The sequence below is a fragment of the Haliotis rubra genome, unplaced genomic scaffold (assembly GCF_003918875.1).
Source record: "Haliotis rubra isolate DU_JTF1 unplaced genomic scaffold, ASM391887v1 Scf362, whole genome shotgun sequence".
NCBI lineage: Eukaryota > Metazoa > Mollusca > Gastropoda > Lepetellida > Haliotidae > Haliotis > Haliotis rubra.
In genome coordinates this window covers 423,640-438,832 of record NW_025767038.1, presented here as the reverse complement: position 1 = coordinate 438,832, position 15,193 = coordinate 423,640, and the positions used below count along the sequence as shown (strand labels likewise).

Sequence of the window (15,193 nt, the reverse complement as noted above, 5' to 3'; positions counted from 1 at the left end):
AAATTTAAAAATAGCTTGTAATCATAAAACAATATTTCTACAGAACAATACAATATAAAAATGGGCTTTAGATGGCCACCAACCGAATATAGATCGCCATACTAGGGACACCTTTACAATGGAAACGGTTAAGCACAATACCATTATAATATATTTAGTAAGCACAAATGCGGCGTGTGTGTGATCTGCTGGTATGGGTCTACTTACCATCTTTGAACACAAGGTAATCCATTTGGCACAAACCAGACGACGATTCAAGTTCAATGTCCAAAACTTCAACTTTAATTTGTTTTCCAGATGGACCATAAATCTCCCAAACGCAGTATAAGTCACTGTAGCGAAGACAGCAACATATTATTCTTATTCATTATCATATCGAATCATATTGAATGTATTCATGTTATAACTTGATGCAAATTTATTCCTCCGACGGTTTGAATTTTTGTTTATGTTCACTCTTCGGTGCAATAAAAAAAATGTTTAAAAAGCAAAAAGGCAAAAACAATTTGTTTTCTGCAATTTGTTTATGCGCATTGTTTTCTGCAAATACCAGTATAACGGTTTGAGTGTTTGCATAATATATGAAACCAATAGCAAAATTTACAACTGATGTTTTCTTGAGACCAACATTTGTGATTGTATTGTACTTACTCGGGGTAACTTTTGGGATAGCCAGGCGATGTCAGGTACTTGTCACTGAAGCTGGAAGCCGTTAGACTTGTACTTCCGCATACAGCTTGAAAAGTAACATATCAAGGTAAGGTTCTTCTGAGCCAGAAGGATTCACAGTTGAAGATAAAGTAGAAGGCCGGATTCTAACGTCATTCTACTTTTTATGTATGGTACGGAGAAGTACATGTCGATGTGAGACTGATTTCGCTACTTAATTTGTGCGTGCGAGTAGACTAAAATACTGAAATTTCCCACATCCCGTGTGACATTAATAGCCTCAATCTACGCAATTGGGATACGATGACACGCATCAACCAAGTCAGCGATCCTGACCACCTGATTCAGATTGACGCCTTTCGTGACAAACAGGGGTTGCTACAGACCTATTCTAACCCGGATCCTCCCGGTGAAAACATATTTTTCAAGTCCATTTGTTTTCAGATAACGACAGTCAGAACAATTAGGTACAGGATTTACCATAATTATCAACAAAGTGTACACTCTCATTATAACCAAGAGTGCATAGACAATGTATACGTCTAGTTATAGAATACCTGATGGTATGTGTGTATATCGACAAATGGCATACAAAAGAAAATACGTACGTGGCTTTGGGAGATTATTTTAAAATATTATAAATATTTCGAAAAGTCACAAAAGTTTCAACTCACGAACATTGCGTACGTGTTGCCAAAGCTCCACAGATATCCGCTACAATGTTGAGCGTGGGATATCATGAAATTCATGAGTTTAAAATGAGTTGGTAAAAGCGTATGAAATGCACCAGCAGTATAAAACGCAGTCGACTGAGATTGTTTGTGCTGCACCTGTTAAAGGCACGCATCGCAATGCTAAGACTATCAGCTGCGGAGCGACAACATGGAATGTCAAAGATGGGGGTATTCGAACGGCCACACTGACACAACGTTCAGCTGTACAAGACAGAGAGTCGTCGGACTATGTGACGCCTCAACCAGGTTGGCCAGACATACTACAGTCTCAGAACTAGAAGATCGAGTGTGACCACCACACAAGATAACCATCACCTGTGCATTCTGCATCAGCACAACCGGATGTTTACAGTGACCCCATCAGCATCAACAGCCTTTGGTAAACTGCATTAGTAGGAACAAAGTGGTGAGACGACTATGCTGTCGGCATCCCGGCCTTTCCGGAGCATATCATTAACCCGTCATCGACTAAATCAACGTCACAATTGGCCCGATATCTGTGGTGTCTATGCTTAAAGTTATCTGGATGATTAGCTGTGAGTGCAGGGTCTGGAAAGATTGTGCAGTCTATACCCATACAGAATATGTGTTCAGGGGTCATGTGAATTCAGGAATTGTTTAGCGGACGCCAGGCATGCTCCAGTGATACGTACATTGTATTTCTTTGTAGGATACCCTCACAGTCCTCTGGTTACCTGACCGCAGGATGACCGTCAGAGAATTACTCCTACTGGTGTACTGCACGTCAGATGAACCACACCATTTTCCCAGCAAGTCTGACTCATCGGTGCTTCTCCCTACACATACATCAGAATTATATACTCAGCAAAATTAGAAACTTGAAACACACGTAACTGGTAATAATTGTGAGGGGTAATTCTTTTCACTTTCTTGTTGTGCGGCACACACGGTAAAGACATGTAGGCTGTTTTGACATGGCCTTGGTGATGGACAAGTAACATTTGCATGTTCTTAGGGCGTTAAAAAAGACTTAAAACAGAATAATCACATGCAGAAAATCAGGTCATCACCTTAGCTATCCCATCCACACAGACTTTGATGAGCAGGAAAATGTTTCAAACACAACTTTGCAGCGACTGACAAGCCGGCAACGTGACCGGGCCATTGTTTCTGGAATTTCTGGTCTAGCAGTTTCAAGAACTTTCGGCTGCATTCGTCTGAGACATCACAATGTGAACACCCGTGTGACGCACACCACGATTACGTTTAAAGCAGATTTGTGATTGCAACCTCCACCTACAGTCAGTTGTTTAGAGGTATGATGTCAGCAGTCAGTACAGACCGTCAGGAATCGACTGCTTTTCAGAGGTGTGCGATCTTGACGACCATACACGTGATCTATACTCAACAAAATAAAGTTAAGGACCATCCCAATATTTAGTATTTAAGTATTACATGGATCATTAGATGCTAAAATATTGATAATTGAGGTGGTCCTTAACTTTTTTGTTGAGTATATATTGACCCAATGTCATTACGCTCAACGTCTAAGTTGACTTAGTACCTGTAATAATCATTCAGAATGTGACAGGACATACCGTCGTATATGTACAGTTCTACACAGGTTCCGTTGGCCGACTCATCCATATCTGATGCAAGAAGTTGGATGCCTACTCGTCCACGTGATGCAGGTGACTTGATATACCACTCACATTTCCAACTAAGAAAAATACAGAAAATAAAGGTAGCAATATTCATTTTACAAATTATGCTAATTGTACTGTTACCAATTTCAAACATATGTCTTGAGAGACAGACGAAATAACTCAGACCTCGTCCTACAAAACGGTCTCGGCATTAAGACTGTTGAAACTTTCCATTACTGAGTAACAATAGTTGTATGGGGATGAGGGGTATGGTGGCATGGTGGGCGAGCTGTATAAGGCGCCAGGCTAGTGATCCAGCGAGCTTTAGGTGCCGGGATCGAACCCACTTGTGACCGGGTGTAAAAACATTGGAGTCAACTTTGTGTGCAGACTCTTTCAATGTTGTCACAACCCCTTGTGTACAGTACACAACCCTGTGCACAACCCAAGAATCCGTTGGTAAATGACCAGATGGTGGCCACATGAAAACAAACTTTTCGTTGCGGGTACAGCAACGTCCAGTAAACTAGGACAAAGTAATGTGCCTATGTGTCCCAGTCCACCCAGACGTGAATGGGTACTTCGAAAGGATGGGAAAGCCACATTAAGTTGGTGCGGCTATTGGCTGCACAAGTTGTATGATCCCCAGGGAGTTGAGCTTGAAAATACGATGTTCCTTTGAGATTGACAGCCAATGATTGAGGGAAAACAAAGCGCTTTGAGCATGCATGTAGATGGGATGGACTATAGCGCTATATAAATACACAAATATATATATATATAATATGATAAGTAATGACTACATGCAATGTAAAATATGTCACAATGCAAAGGACCAGCGTTACCTTTCTCCAGTGGAGACAATCTTCAGTGGGTACTGCGCTGCCGTCAGTGTCACTTTGCACATCGTTGCTAATAATGGAGACAAAAGTAAGTAAATGTTTACGCTACCAGTATTGTTATAAGGTCAATTGTATCCCTTGACCATAAGAAAATTACAACAGATTCCTTCTTTAGATTTGATGTTATTCTCATGGGTGCTTTAACGTTGGGAAAGCCACGGAGACAGATTGTTTGCGCCGTAGTTGATGTGAAGTAAGGGGGGCGGTGGGGTAGCCTAGTGGTAAAAGCGTTGGCTCGTCACGCCGAAGACCCGGGTTAGAATCCCCACATGGGTACAATGTGTGAAGCCCATTTCTGGTGTCCCCCCGCCGTGATGTTGCTGGAATATTGCTAAAAGCGGCGTAAAACCAAACTCAGTCAGTCAGTCAGTGAAGTAAGGGCAGAACGCAGTCGCCATGAGAAACAGAACAGATAAATCTGACATTATTACGATTAAGAAAAGGGATACACCACCGATCAGTGTATGTTCAAGGATAGATACAGTTAACGAATCAAAACAAGGAATGTGAACATGTGATCACGATCAGGTCAGGTTTGAACCATGAAAAAGATACAGTTAACACGAGTAGAGTAGTGCGCGCATTTCAACTGACGGAAGCCGAACGCCGTCATCCAGCTTCCCACTGTGGTACAAGCATATCCTGCCTTGGCAAAGTAAACCAATGTGGGTTTATAACTTAGTGTACATCATTTTATGAATGTGTGCCATACGGAAATACGTTCTGGTAACGGTTGTAGGGTTTACTGACGCCCGAACGCAGTTACGTGAGTGTGAGTGTGTGAGTTTATTTTTACTCCCATTTTAGCAATATTCCAGTAATATCACGGCGGGGGACACAAGAAATGGCCTTTACACATTGTACCCATATGGGAAATCGAACCCGGGTCTTCAGGGTGACGAGCGAACATTTTCACCAGTGGGCTACCCCGTCGTCCCTGCACAGTTACGACAACATTCTAACTGTATAATTGCAAAACGGACAAACATGCATTTCTATCTATTTGAGATTATACATGGATTCAGCGACATGATCACTTATGTGAATGTGCATGGGCCTAAAAAGCAAAATCCGCCGAAATTTTCACCTCAAGTGATTATATATATTACATGTATTCCTGATCCGTGATTGGCTACTCCGCGATGATGAATTAAGGCCAGAGTATGACAGACTACTTTCCTGCTGGAATTGTATTGGCAAAGTGGTCGTGCTGCGGTTGAAATCCTGCTTGCATCGAACATTTGGTTTTGGAGTAGTTGTTATCTAGATGTCCCTATCACCGTCTACAGATATGGCACGAATGGAAGTCTCATGACATCACCAATGATAATTGTTTATGAATTAATGCGCCACTGTCATCATAAAGATAGACAAAATATACTCGTCGATTCATTGCTAAAGCGATGCGGTTTTGAAGTAAGAAACAGGATACTGCACTCGTGCCTGCCTACCTAATCTCACAACTCCGGAACCACAAGTAAACATAGGTCATCACACAAAACATACACACCTGGGACAGCCTTGTATCTCATTTGAAATCCCTTGTAGTTGTTTGTGTTATCTGAGTGGAAGTAAACTCGCATTGACGAAACACTGCTGAGAAAAACGGGTTTATCTGTCCCACAGAATGTGCCAAGGAGATCCGAACCTGGAAGTGATCATTACAACCTTGTTGGACATTGATTACCTTGTTCTTTGAAATTCACCACTGAACATGCTGATATGAGTACCTTGTTTGCTGTATATTTCCTACGCTATAACAAAATACTCACACCAAGCCATCTTCCATGCCCGTATTAATATTGATTTTGTTCTGATGTAATTCTATATCCAATGAATCAAAATTTATTTTGTTCTCGTCAAACTGTTCTTTTCCCGACTTTACCCATCAGACAAAGCTACATGTTTGATTTACAAGTGTAGTATTGGCGTAATTTTTCGTTACACGCAGATTGATCATTTGTGATTGATATGGAACTCACGAGTTTGACCATTATACACGTTGACGTAATCGCCGTAACAAATTCCTCCCGATGACGGGTTCTGAAATACAGCATCGATGGTTTCCAGGAAAACAATCTGATTTTGTTGTTCTGTCGTAATTGTCCACTCACGTGTCTGCATTCTGAAAGACAGATTCATTATTCAGAATGTGCTTTCAGTACATTAATAAATTCTGCAAAATAGCAAAGTCAAAATCTTCTTCTGAACAATTTACAACCTTATCCCCCTTACTTCTGTAAATACCATAAATCATACATTCACGAAAAGGAATTAGATATGGCTAAGTAGTACAATCAATAGAACTAAATGTAACCAATGTAACCAAGAGTGGAGGTTGAAAACTTCACAGAAATGCCACCGCAATCGTTGCCTTAGGTTTGTTCTACTGTCATTAAACGGTTCAGCTATGCATGCAGCGTGTATCTGGTTCATGCGATATTCTATTTAGCCCATTACATTACATACAATCATACAAATTTCATACATACTCGAGTGAGATGACACCTTAGGTCAATACTGTCTGCCTTCTACTGCTACATACATGCATACATACATACATATACATACATACATACAGACATACATACATACATACATACATACACACACATACATACATGCATGTATACATACATACATACATACATACATATTACATACATACATACATACATACATACACAGTATCATACATACATACATACATACATGCACAGTATTACATACATACATACATACATACATACATACATACATACATACATACATACATACATACATACATACATACATACATACATACATACATACATACATACATACATACATACATACATACATACATACATACATACATTACATACATACACAGTATTACATACATTTATTGAACAGTTTTTCTTCACTAAATGTGTCTTTCATAACATGTACCTTTAGTTTCGAATAATAATGGTTTATGAAACGATATATTTATTGTGCAAGTAGTTCAGGTGTAAGCGTTTATATCGGTTCAGATACTTTGATACTTTCAACAACGGGTACATATTGGTCCTAAGCAATAAACGTGAAGTATCTACAGTTTTATTCTTAAAACTCTAAGGCATCTAAAACTAATGAATTCGTGGCAAGCCTTGTAAATGGTAACTGTTCAGGGTGTTTGTCTAGTGATAGCATTTTGAACTGAACAAGCCATTTATTCCATGAAAACATTTTCCAAGATCCGAAAAGGTCATACTTAAAATCAAGACACGCATAGTCGTACAATATATGCTAAATGCATTGTTGTAATCTAAAGTATATACAACTTCCCCTATGATTTTAAATGAAATATAGCATGCACGGCATTTATTCCATACAATCAGCTACCTCTCACCAGGCACTGTGGCGCCGTTAAGTAAAGTGTACTCGATCATATTTGCGGGTGTTTATTCCGAAACATATTTTAGGGTATGTATTAGAGGTATTCTCATACATGTTTGATAACTTGTATGTTTTAAATGGCAAAAATATACAACTCACGGGTAGTACGCATTTGGGTACCCGGGACTGGTGAATGTTTTACTTCCTACTGTCGCCTGCAGTCGCTTCATTTCGGTCCCATCTGTTGACATGTTCAGAATATTGCATATGTGGCCCAAACTGTGTGACGGGAGCTATATATACTACCCATCAAAAGTTTAGACTAACTAGTGTACATGTAGCCAATTACTTCAGTCAACTGATCTAAACTAGATTTTGCAAAATATTCTATACTGTTTAAAGGTACTGTTTACACATGAACTGATGTATTGTAAAACAAATTCGTAACATTGGAAAGATTATTGTCCTGAGATCAATGAATGATGAAACTCAGTGAACATTGGCGAATCCTTTCTACAACTTTACACCAAAACGCAACTGTTCACATGCACGATATTTGCACAGGCTTTTCAGCAGTTGAATGCATGGTCATCGTGCAATTCATCTGCATAAGGTTTGTAGTTGGTTCGCCCAAGTTAGTAGATGTAACAATATAAAACATATACATAACATATATAGAGTGCTTTAAATGAATCTTAACTTTTGGTCGGTAGTATATTCGTTTGACTAACATAAAGGTGAGGTGAGGTGAAATAGGGTTTTACGTCGTGCTTGAGAATATTTCGCTCATATGACGACGTGCATGCGTGTGTATGTGTATGTGCGGCTGCTTGTACTAGCCCAGACTGAAGCTGGTGTTATAGTGCTAGCCCACTGAGATACCAGGCCGCAGTGAAGCATGAATACCCCACTCAGACACATTATACTGACTCCGAGCCGACCAGTCCTTGTTGTACTCATTAATGCCGAGCGCCAGACAGGGACCAACAAGTACCACATTTTAACGTCTTTTGGTATGACGCGGTCGGGGATCGAACCCGCGACCTTCCGCTCTCGACTAACATAAAGGGAGCTTAATAACGATAAACAGGTCCATTAACTGAAATTCTGATGATATCGGTGCAATGTCTTCAGTCTTAATGATGGATCAGTGTTCACTCGACTTTCCTTCTCAACTCACTGAGGAGAGTACTGATTCTCTACGAATTGTATTAGTACCAACACACGTGAAAAAAAGCACCATTTAGATTCTTGATTTTCATTTAATTAACACAAATATACTGGACTGAAATATTGGTTGTTAAAGTAAGTACATGAACTGTCATATTATTCTCAAATTTACCTTCACTTTCGTAGTATCGAATCAGAAAACCGCTTTCAGTGATGCTGTTATCCGTCTTGAAAACAACGTAAAAGTATTGACCTTGTGGAGCTGACATACTTTTCCTCGTTTTTCCACATATCTTGTGGATACTGTCGATCCTCAAGTCCCCTGTCGATCAAATAAAAATCTCTGGTAAGAGTTATCTCAATTTCTAGATATAAAATATTTCAATGCGTATTTATTTAACCATATTTGGCTACTCATATTTTCTACTTTCCATTTCTCTTGCTTTGCTGCAGTTGTGAAAAAGCAAACAGAACGTAAATCACAAAATAATATAGACGTCACTTTCTTCTTTATTCTTTACACCATGTTTCTGGGCTTTTCTCGACTGGGCTGGGTTCACCTGACGAAGGGACAAGGAAATCCCAGAAACGTATATACAATAAAGAAGACGTTGACATCCATAACAGTTTGTCTTATACTTGTTACCAACTTCTATATGCCTTTCAAGAACTTCACGAAAAAGGTGTGTAAAGGCTACCTGCCTAAGCAAATATTTATCAAGTAATATTATTTTTTATGCATATCGTACGCGGAACGGTTTTTCAGCAGAATTGCATCCATATAGAAAACAGTATCCATGCAGGAAGCGACAAGAACAACAAAGGCGGGTAAGTCGGAATTACAAATGCAATGAAGAGTATATATAACATACCGGAATGTTTCATGTTTAGGGTTAGACTGTCCAAGCATGAATAAATTGAGCCTGCGATGTTGCTGTAAACCATGTCGAGTACAACTCTGTATCCGCTTGTTTGGGGGTAGATGTTCCAATAACAATAGTCATTGCTGTTGACGAAACTGTACGTTATTATACATGTTAGAAGCATGCTCCGTTATATTGAATACTCTCCAAAAGGTGGCAGATCTTGAAATGAACATATTGTATCTGTCGTCAGAAGATCGGCTTTGAACGAATGATAAAATATAACCTGATGCTCTGACATGCCGAAATATTGCATAATGCCATTTCGGTATTACACATCCCCACTGACTCAAAATGAATTAGTGTCACGTAGACAAAAAAAGAGAATGCAAATCAAATCATTGTACATACTTTCTGTAGTTGTGAGGGTAGTTTGGAGAAGTGAAGTTCAGCGGCTCCCTCTGAGCATAGAGCGTAATGTTGCATGCATCTGTAAAGAACATATTCAAGATATATCCATGTATATGTAAGAGATTATGTCCCGAATCCCGTAGAGTCCTGTATCATTCTAAATCCTCAAACAAAAAGCATATTGGTTATGAGATGTTTAGAAATCATAACTGGATATATAAGAATGTAATCATCAGCTTTTGCAAATCAATATTCCTTTAATCACCTTTCCACCAGTTGCCGAATCTCTGATTAAAGCGAGCATAGGTTCCCAAATTTGTGACATCCTAGTGCATTCTATATTTTCCTAATTTAGTTGTTAAGATCAAAATGCTCCTAATTCTCTGGTGAACCACTTCTTCAACTTTTCAACCGAATGATTATATATCGTTGTCTTGTAATGAGATATCAAATTCTACTGTAGAACATAGCCACATTAAATGACGGAAACAACTGTGAAGACGTGACACATTCAAATGTTTGTAATGTAATGGTTCTCTCCGATGACTGTGTGGTCGTTATCGATTGTGACATTTGCTTTGATGCACCAGTATTAAAAATGACAGGCTGACCGTCTTCTTCATCTTCTTTGAGCTCTCCTTCCACACCCGAAAGACGTGATTGGAGCATATCGAGTATCAATTATATGTAATAGCAATGTATTTGATATTTAGGTAACTGATAATCACTAAGCGCATTCACAAGCACGGAGCAATCAAATTATATCATAGTTATCTAATTTACAAATATCCGACCAATACTGTTATCTGTGAATCCCAGATGTTACATGCTAATAATACTAGCAAGGGAATCACCAAGTTTAACGGACTTGTAAACATGTTCTTTGCTATATTGTGGCTTAATGTTGTGTCATACAGGTTGATGTGTCCTAAAAATGTCTTGCCAGTGAGGAATCTGTAGCATTTTTTAATTTAGAATTTCTGAAATTATTAGTCATATGTTGACATGCGGATTGGGAATGAAGCCAGAAAAAAAAGCTATTTCAAATGGCTAACACAAACCCTGATTTATTCGCAACAGAGGTGTCCTTAACATTCAACATTTGTAACTGAAGTAAACAACTCACAGACAATTTGTTCTATTATAATTATTGGTATGTCCTGATTTCACACTGCGGTGCTGTTGTTTCGCGTGGTGTAAACCCATACCACTCACAATCGCTGACCTGATAGGTAACTTGAATACCCGACATGACTGAGATGAAAACGCCGTTGCTATGCCCGTTACAAATGTAAATAAAACCGTTGCTATGCATGTTCCAAATGTAAATATTGGAAAACACCAGCTGGTCATGACACAGCATTCCCGACTATAGTTCGTGCCTTTATAAAGGAACAATGTAACGAGCATCATATGGATTAGAAAACGGCACGTTCTCTTCTTCAAAATTTATTTCTATGGTCGCTGAAATGAGTCAAACATGTTGTCTGCCACGGAGTGTGGGTCATCTCGAATATTCACAGCGTATTTCACACAGTGTGTAAGCATTAAGCAATCTTTCATCCACCATTTTGTTTGAGCGATAAGCAGAACACACACCTTTATTATAGAAATACTATTTATCCTCATACCATTTCACTTTATAGTTTCCATTAGACTTCTGTTTACTTCGAGAATAAATTGTATCAAATAATATTGTGTGTGTATTCAGTATTGATGAACAGGTGTTTGTGTTGGTATATTGATTTCTGAATGTACCGTATTTCGATATAGTTCCTGACACTACATACACATTGTACGAACTAGGTCGTTTGATATTTGTGTACCACTTCTATATCCAGGTGTGAATGGACGTTCAAGCATGATACTACGATCAATACCCACCTGAACTAGTGATTAATGCTCCCAACAGCATAACACACACTCCATGGAGAACACGTACGTCCATTATTTCCATCGTTCGTCCACGATCACTAGCTTTACAGTTTAAGCTCACATGGCCAAGTCTGTGTGCAGGGAGAGGTATACCCTACTGTATGTCGACATCAGAGTACATCCTAGTTACCGCGAGTCTTCACCTCGTCCGGGTGTGTTTGACTGGACGCTCAGTTCAGGCTGATAAGCGCCATTTGAGTCAACACACATTCTCAGGCAACTGTGTCACGGTATCTTTGTTGGCCGGGGTGATTCAGGTTGGCGAATAACAATTAGGTCAGACCGCGGCGTGTCAGCTTAATCTAGGTTGAAAGCTACGCAGGTTGTAAATAAAGAATGAAAACCATTCGGACGAATCGTTTTTGTCCAACCCAACGAACGATAAATATAAGGTAAGGGGCATAACCCTGGGCTCTCGTACCTCAACAGTGTCTTGCTTATTTTGTTATACAAGAAGAAGGAGATCACGAAGAAAAGCAACTCGGCTTGGACCCACTGCTTCATGCAGATGCGTAATATGTTGACAAACATAAATGTACTTTCGTACTTTCATAGCTAGACTATGTTTATGGAAATTATGGACAATTTTTTAAAGAAAATCAAGATTTAAGGATGTCAACTTTTTTATTGTAAGTAACACAAAAATTCGGAGCGTATGCTTGTTCCTTCATCAGGTGAATAGTAGGGAGTATACTGGAAGGAGCAAGCATACGCTCCGAAACGTCGTGTTACTCACAATAAAGATGCTGAAATCCATAAATCTTGCGTTTCTTATGCATTCCACTTCTAAATGCCCTTCAAAAGTTACACTTTCTATCCATACTTTCTATGGATTTAGATAGAACATTGATCATTTTACAAAGTAATATTTTCAGATCAATTTCCCATTTCTATTTTGGAAAAATGAAAAGTGTTTGCGGTACACGATAGTATTTTTTTATTTGTGAAAGGTGCGTACAATGTTCCGTACAAAAAGTGATGAATCTATAGGTTAATAAATCTTATATTTTATACGACGATTGTCAGATATCACCATAACGTTCTTCCATAACTGTATATTTGATCTTTCCTGAAAATATAACTTTGCCACAAGGCTCTCAATGTCTTACGGATAAGAAGTCTAGAAATATATGGACTAAAGCATACAACCTTGTCCAACGCCACATGAAACATGGAACGGTTTTGTTGTTTCTCAAACATTATGCGCAAATGCAACAGTTAAACTATATAGAACACATGAATGATGTAACTGCTAGGACGCTAGCATATGTTTGAATAGACTAATCATTCATCCAGACCTGTACCTCTAAAATATGCATTCAGTGTGTAAATACTATCCCGGAGAAACTCTAGGGTGGTTCCATCTAGCACAGCAAATTTATTCACGGATCATGTCTCTAAGCTTCTTTCAGTATGCTGTTAATTGCTATAAAGTCTAAAATTCAAAGTTTAAGCATATGTATTTATTGACGTTTCTGTATATAATGCATTCCTTGATATAGGGTATCATGTAACACGCACGAAGAACAGTATATAATTAGAATAAGAACACGAGAAGCAATATGCACTCACAGGAACATAAAGCAAATTACGTTATGGTACTGAATGGTAGTGAAGGCCGAGGAATGTGTGGGATTCAAAACAATTCACTTGTGATTAAGGAAGCCTTTTATCCTTATTCAGCGAAAGTGAAGCTAAGTGCGTTTATTAGATTAAAGAGTCAACGTTCCTTTGCTGAAATATCATTGAATGGTCTTTTGTCTCGTAATATAATATTGTGTGTTTATACAACATTCAATTGACATGAGTCATATTGTTTTCTCGCTTCAAGTTGTTTGTTTTGGGTTTTGTTGTTGTTGTTTTTTATATGTTTTTATTCTATTTGATATTACCAGTAAAAGGGGATTTTAAATGTTAATATTCAATCTGAAATCTGTGTAGACTTGTTCGTGGTATATTGTTGACCGTGGTGTAAATCAACATTCATTCGCTCCCTCAGTCCAAACCGTATGAATATAATAAGGTACAATACATGATTCTTGGGCACGAACGTGTTGCTGTATTTTAAGTTGGTTCCTCGTGATAACGAAGTCAGTATCGGCGCTGCCAACCAACACTGGACACACTTGTAATAAAAAGTAAAATCCTATTAAATATATTAAACATGTTTTAGATATAAAACAAACATTATACAGATATGTTATGGACATGAAACTTTGCAGCATATCAGTTTGTTCCATTTTTGAAATTATGTATGTAAAACGTACCAGTTCAGTCCAAAGGATATGCCTGTGTAAAGGATAGATATTGAAGGGCCCGATATGAAACAGTCGGATATCAATCTGATATCATACACATAACGCTAATATCTATCTATTTATCTTTCTATCAACATATGTACATCTATAAATATTATATATAGATAAGTTTCGATTTACACCTGACACGAGAATCAAATACTTCAGCACAACAACGAGAAAGAGACCATCGTGAAGAGAAGGGGCATAACTCGTCCGTGCTTAAATCGTATGTACACGCATGAATGTCAGCGAAGATAGATTGTGGATAGTTTCTCTTGGTAGTCGACTAATATGGGGCTGTGTACCGTTAAATATGTATCTTTCGTAATTTTGTAGCTTTTCTATAATATTACCAAGGAAAGTCTACATTACGATCAGCTGAAAATGATGTCTCAGTTTTTCGCTGCTTGTGCTTTGGCGAATCAACATTGCGTGTATGGAGACTGACATGGGGAATGATGACATGCTGAAACATCAATAGGAGTGGGGCGGTATGGTAGCCTAGTGGCTAAAGCGTTATCTCGTCACACCGACGACCCGGGTTCGATTCCCAACGTGGGTACAATGCGTCAAGTCCATTTCTAGTGTCTTCCGCCGTGATATTGCTGGAATATTGCTAAAAGTGGCGTAAAAACACTCTCACTCCATACACGCTAGGGGAATTCGTCTAAAAATTGCTTTACAATGACCTTTGCAAACACTATGTCGTGTCTCAGAACGATTTGAACTCCGTGTGCCAATAAAGTTGTACTAATGCTTTTAACAGTTTACCTTTGATCTGTCCTAAAAGAACTTCGGCCCACTTTTTTGGCTCGAGACATTACAAACAAGTACCGGTGATGTTTAGTTAGCGAGAAAGGGCAACTTGTCTTTTCCTTGCAAATCAGCTGAACAGTAAACATATGTCGTGTCCGTGTGTGACACCCATGTAAGGAGTAGTGTTCTGATAAACTGAATGTATAAAATACAGGTCCAGTCTTTGTCCCAAACCCTAGTGGCATCACAAACATGAATAGGTCAACACGACAAGAGATAAAGATATCCCATACTTTAGTCTCTTGTGATCTTTGAACATGAGATGGAGTCATGTCATAATTATACCTGTACCAAAACCAGTTAAAGACTCCAAACCACCATCAAGCTTTGATACATCGTTCTCTGTAAATTCCGTTGACAAATGCCAACAGATTTTGGATGGAAAACGTATGGTTCGAATACATAGTGCAGGGGCTTATGTAG

At 38.7% G+C, this 15,193-nt stretch overlaps 1 protein-coding gene across 2 annotated transcripts in view; it reads right to left on the bottom strand.

The window, feature by feature from the left end:
• The window catches only part of LOC124285540 (cubilin-like), a 66,350-nt gene that overhangs the window by 12,997 nt on the left and 38,160 nt on the right, over positions 1-15,193 (bottom strand). The window contains exons 1-12 of one of the 2 annotated variants that reach the window (XM_046721781.1): positions 11,604-12,011; positions 9,720-9,798; positions 9,318-9,451; positions 8,618-8,767; positions 7,435-7,516; positions 5,895-6,037; positions 5,423-5,560; positions 3,856-3,922; positions 2,963-3,084; positions 2,057-2,200; positions 652-736; positions 208-332 (exon numbers count right to left, since the gene is read on the bottom strand). In XM_046721781.1, coding sequence (XP_046577737.1) covers positions 208-332; positions 652-736; positions 2,057-2,200; positions 2,963-3,084; positions 3,856-3,922; positions 5,423-5,560; positions 5,895-6,037; positions 7,435-7,516; positions 8,618-8,767; positions 9,318-9,451; positions 9,720-9,798; positions 11,604-11,676 — 1,342 coding nt within the window. In that variant the 5' untranslated portion in view covers positions 11,677-12,011. Of the gene's footprint in view, positions 1-207; positions 333-651; positions 737-2,056; positions 2,201-2,962; positions 3,085-3,855; positions 3,923-5,422; positions 5,561-5,894; positions 6,038-7,434; positions 7,517-8,617; positions 8,768-9,317; positions 9,452-9,719; positions 9,799-11,603; positions 12,012-15,193 lie in introns of those variants that run through there. The other variant, XM_046721782.1, reaches the window with a different exon arrangement.